Source organism: Cucurbita maxima, unplaced genomic scaffold (genome assembly GCF_002738345.1).
Source record: "Cucurbita maxima cultivar Rimu unplaced genomic scaffold, Cmax_1.0 Cma_Scf00002, whole genome shotgun sequence".
Lineage (NCBI taxonomy): Eukaryota > Viridiplantae > Streptophyta > Magnoliopsida > Cucurbitales > Cucurbitaceae > Cucurbita > Cucurbita maxima.
In genome coordinates, this window is record NW_019272018.1 from 2,883,225 (window position 1) to 2,887,796 (window position 4,572).

The window sequence follows — 4,572 nt, forward strand, 5'->3', positions numbered from 1 at the left end:
AAAAAAAAAAAAAAAAAAAAAAAAACTAATGAACAATAACATTGTTGATGAATCCCTACTGCTAGTAATATTTCATTGAATCTGGAGAAAGAAAATTCAAAAAACCAAGTAAACAGAGAAACTAGATAGCAAGGTTCCATCAAAAGAAGATACTGAACTATCATACATTATCAAGGGACAATGTAAATTCTTGCAACTCAGTGATCGAGACCCACTTAGAGAAACTCTCAGAGATACCAATGCATCTCACAGCAATATGAACGAAAATGTATGGATTCTAGATATAAATGGAGTTCTCAAAGTTACTACTATACCAATCCCTCATGGCATATGCTTTCAGCAGTTCTATACATGGATCAATTTCCCTTTATTCATTGTAAAATATAATGATATAGGGACATAAAAGGACCAGAGTAAATAACCAAATTGAGGCTTAAAAGTTCAAGAAAATCACCACTATCCACTTTCCATCCATCACTAGATAACGCTTGAATGCGTCCCCATAAATCTTCTAAAAAATCCTGAAACGACCACCGAAACAAACGGATTAATGTAATTTATGTTGCAAATTTCATAACAAGGTGATAAAACCAAATTTATCTATTTTGAGCTGTAACTTTTAAAAACAAAATCATTATCATACTAATTGTGTTCGGTTCCAATCATAAGGCAGATTGGACACCATGACATTTATAACTAACGGCATTGCCGTATATATATTGAAAAAACAATCAACCCGAAACAGTTTCCCAATCAAGTAGAAAAGTTTAGAATTATGATAAAGAATTACCGCAACTAGTGAAATTATACCTTCTCATTAAGAGTTTTTTCAACTTCACCAGCATCCTCAAAAAAGGATAAACCAGTGTCCACGGTATGCCTTCGAATACTTAAGTAAGCTTCTACTCCAACCATTACTCTCTCGAGCTCTTCAGGAACTTGCTGCGCACGAAGATGAGTTTTCAATGAAAGAGGCTCTTTGGCCAACATGAGTATAGCTCAGCAAAACATCCCTATTTCCTCTAAGAGTTCGTAGGTTTGAAATCTTCATCCCACGTGTTGTTGTAACATTCTAAAAATAGTAGAGTCTTTAAATAATTCTTTTAGAGCAATCATAGGAAGAACCAAATTCAGAGACAAAACAACAATACCTCAACCAGTTCAGCTCCTCCCCAGGGAAAACAGGAGAGAATGCAAGATATGTAAAAGTCAGCGCGTGCCTGCCATGCAGGGTTTCCCTTCTCTTCATCCACTGTTGTGGCAGCTGAAGATAATAATGTTTCAAAAACAACAACTAAAGAAGTGGACAGCAGGACTTTACTGCTCATCTACATAAGACAAAAAACAATGAACCCATTTAAAAGGTCAGAATATTTTTTTAAGATGACAGAAAAAACTATAATACGTTAGGTTTTCAAATTTAGAAAAGGATAAGAACTCTGGTCAAAAACAATGTATTGTTAATAGCAAAACCAAGCATACCAGGGTAGTTAGAAAGCGTAACAAAATTCGGATCCTGTGGCAATTTCCAGTGTTTAAGGCATCCTGAAAAAGAACTACAAGTAAGATAAACGAAATATATCTGATGAAATAATTGAAATCCGAATACTAAGGATGGGAGTCGAACATCCCGAAAACTTTTTTTTTATATGAAACAGCAAGATTTGTATTCAAATCAGCAAAAGGAAAACAAGTTGAGGGCAAGGGGTAGGGGGAGAATCCTTTCCCAAACAAAAGAACTATCACAAAGTAAAACCTTCATATTTCTAACATTCAATGCAAGGCTATAAGTACACCATCTTTTACAATTGGCGCACTAACAGAAGAGTAATCGCAGAACGAAGATACTTGTCCTAGATTGCACCGGTGTTCAAGCTAGCTTGCAAACACTTTAACTATCTGACTCTACTATATTTGGTTGTTAAGGTGACTCGTAGGATTTTTTTTTATTGGTGATCTCCTCATTGTGCAGTATTTTATTTAATGAATAAAGTTGTTTCCTACCCAAAAAAATACTGAATAGGCCAAGAACTTATTATGCGCAAAATTGAAAGTTCCAACCTATTAGCTACAAAATTGAAAATCTAGGGACTAAGTACACACTTTAAAATTTTCAGATCAATTATACACGACTTTAAAAGTTCAAGAACTAAGTATATAATTTACTCATTTCTTTTTTATTTTTTTGTATGGAAGTGCCTTACTTCACTTCACTAAAACAATGACAATGTCTCTTTCTCGCCTCTCACTTTGAAGGCGTCAAGACACTTATCCCCTTGAGGCAATTGGATTGAATTTGTGAGGATTTGTGGTTGGGGTCATAGGAGAAGTTCAGAAAGGAAGCAACTCGGCAGCGAATGGCACAAGAAATGAAAACATCTAAACCATGTGATCCGCAAAATGGCTAACCTGAAAACTTTTGTGAGTTTGGTCCACAATTTTCTTCACGAAGTCTTCATTTTCCAAGTTTATCAACCCAATCTGTATGCACAACAAGATAGATATATAACCATCATTGAAAATTATAAGTAAACTTCCAGGAAATGTTCTTAAGTAATATGCTAAACATTAAAGCAAAAAAGAGAGAAAGAAAGGAAGAGAGACCGTGTTTACCAATTGGAGTGATAGTATAAAGGAGACAAGGGTATGAAAAACCATTCCTCTTGTGAAAGAATATACAAAGGGAAGAGGGAGCCAAAGCAACAAACCAAACTAGGGAAAAAGAAAGAGGGTTTGTCTTTTCCTGAAGGAAACATACAATTTTGTTGAATCAAATAATACACTACTGGAAAAAGAGGAAATGCCCGACCACGTTGCTCTAGAGTTATAAACGATACATGAAGAAGAACAGAAAAGGAAATAGCAAAAGGCAGGCCACTGCATTTCATAACTTTGAATCTACAGCTCTGTCTTTTCATGGGGAACATGTAGAATAGATTTGTATGTATAGCTAATTCAGTCGTGCTCGTCCTTTCTCGAAAGTATCTTTCTTCTAGGAACATGGTCAACCAAAAATTATTACATTCGTGATTCATCATCCACTAATGCAGAAAATGCTCTAGTGAGGCTAAAAAGTTTATTAGCAACTAGTTGGCACAAAGCTCTTTATCATGCTCAAAGACAAGCCGATCGTTCGTTAGGGACTTGATAAATAAGATTTATGATGCTGGACACTACTATACATGTGAGACATAACTAAGCAGTTCAAGCTAAATCCCGCGAGATAGCAACATAAGCACATCATTGCAAGACAGAAGTTTTAAGAAAAGATATCCACAGTAGGTCTGAAGAATGTAATGTACTTTACCAATGTCCCGTACAAAGGAGTCTTATGAGGCAATTGTTCAACGCATTGTAGAAGGAACTGCAGACGAGAAAAAAGAAAACGGTGTAAATACCACAAGCATAGAGTAGCTAGACACGAGTCAACGTGCCACGAAGGGATACAACTAAAGAAGTTGCCAGCAAAAGAAAAAGGAACTCAGTTCACACGTGCTGCTGATATAGTAATTCAACCAGTATAATTTCACCCAATACAAGGACTGCAAATTTCATCAAGACCCAGATAAATTACAGAGCACACGTGCTGCTGATATAGTAATTCAACCAGTACAATTTCATCCAATACAAAGACTGCAAATTTCATCAAGACCCAGATAAATTAAAGAGCAAAGAATGTGCAGAAGCAAAGAATTACAGGCAAAACTTCATCTCCATAGTGATCCAACTCCCGCCGAATCGCACCAAAGCAAGTTTCCTGCAAAACCCAGATGAAAATCAACGGCCAGAAGTCGAATACCGGCGTACAAATGGAGGAATATAGAGAGAGAGACGAACAATATGGTCTTTGAAGTCGGAGGAGGTGCCATATTCCGGGGACTTGTCGCCAATTCGAAGAAGAAGACTCTTCCAGCTGCTCATTACTACCCAGAAGAAGGAAGAAAAACGTTGGTAGAGGGAAAATGAGGAGATGGGGGAAGTGGGTTCGACTCAACACACGGGACTGTAAAAGCAAAGATGCAAGAATGACCTATGAACGCAAATGGGGGGTTTTAGAGAGAGGAGTGGGGAGTAAGAATGAGTGCATAGAACAGTTCTTATAATTATTACTTTTATTCAATTTAAATCTTAATCAAATAAAAGGCTTAAAACGTTTTTTAAAGGATTATTTTTTTTTATTAAACCTAAATATAAAGCAAAATTACAACAATGCCCACGAGGCGGGCAGGGACCGGAAGCCGTCCATGTCACTATCTTGATAGAGTATTTCATTTTCCTCTCAATTTTCTATTTATTTTTGTATGATCTGTTTATTATTTTTAAAAAATATATATATTTTAAAGTTTTTTATTATTCGATATAAATTTTATTAAATAAAGATTAAAAAAATCATTAATAAATAAGTATATTTCATATATTATATTTTAACAACATAATTTTTAAAAATAGCTCAAATATACTAGGGTTTTAGCTTAAATATTCTTAAATTAACTAATTTATTTTTAAAAAAAAGGATTTAAAATAAATATATATATATATATATTAGATAAAAAGAAAAAAATCTAAAAAGAA

At 34.8% G+C, this 4,572-nt stretch overlaps 1 protein-coding gene across 1 annotated transcript in view; it reads right to left on the bottom strand.

The window, feature by feature from the left end:
- LOC111497696 (nuclear cap-binding protein subunit 1-like) overlaps positions 1 to 4,088 on the bottom strand; it is a 12,243-nt gene extending 8,155 nt beyond the window's left edge. The window contains exons 1-8 of the mRNA XM_023148589.1: positions 3,838 to 4,088; positions 3,698 to 3,757; positions 3,308 to 3,364; positions 2,410 to 2,481; positions 1,483 to 1,545; positions 1,152 to 1,328; positions 811 to 942; positions 455 to 521 (exon numbers count right to left, since the gene is read on the bottom strand). Of these exons, the coding sequence (XP_023004357.1) occupies positions 455 to 521; positions 811 to 942; positions 1,152 to 1,328; positions 1,483 to 1,545; positions 2,410 to 2,481; positions 3,308 to 3,364; positions 3,698 to 3,757; positions 3,838 to 3,921 (712 nt within the window). The 5' untranslated portion in view covers positions 3,922 to 4,088. The remainder of the gene's footprint in view (positions 1 to 454; positions 522 to 810; positions 943 to 1,151; positions 1,329 to 1,482; positions 1,546 to 2,409; positions 2,482 to 3,307; positions 3,365 to 3,697; positions 3,758 to 3,837) is intronic.
- Between the last annotated feature and the right edge of the window lie 484 nt (positions 4,089 to 4,572).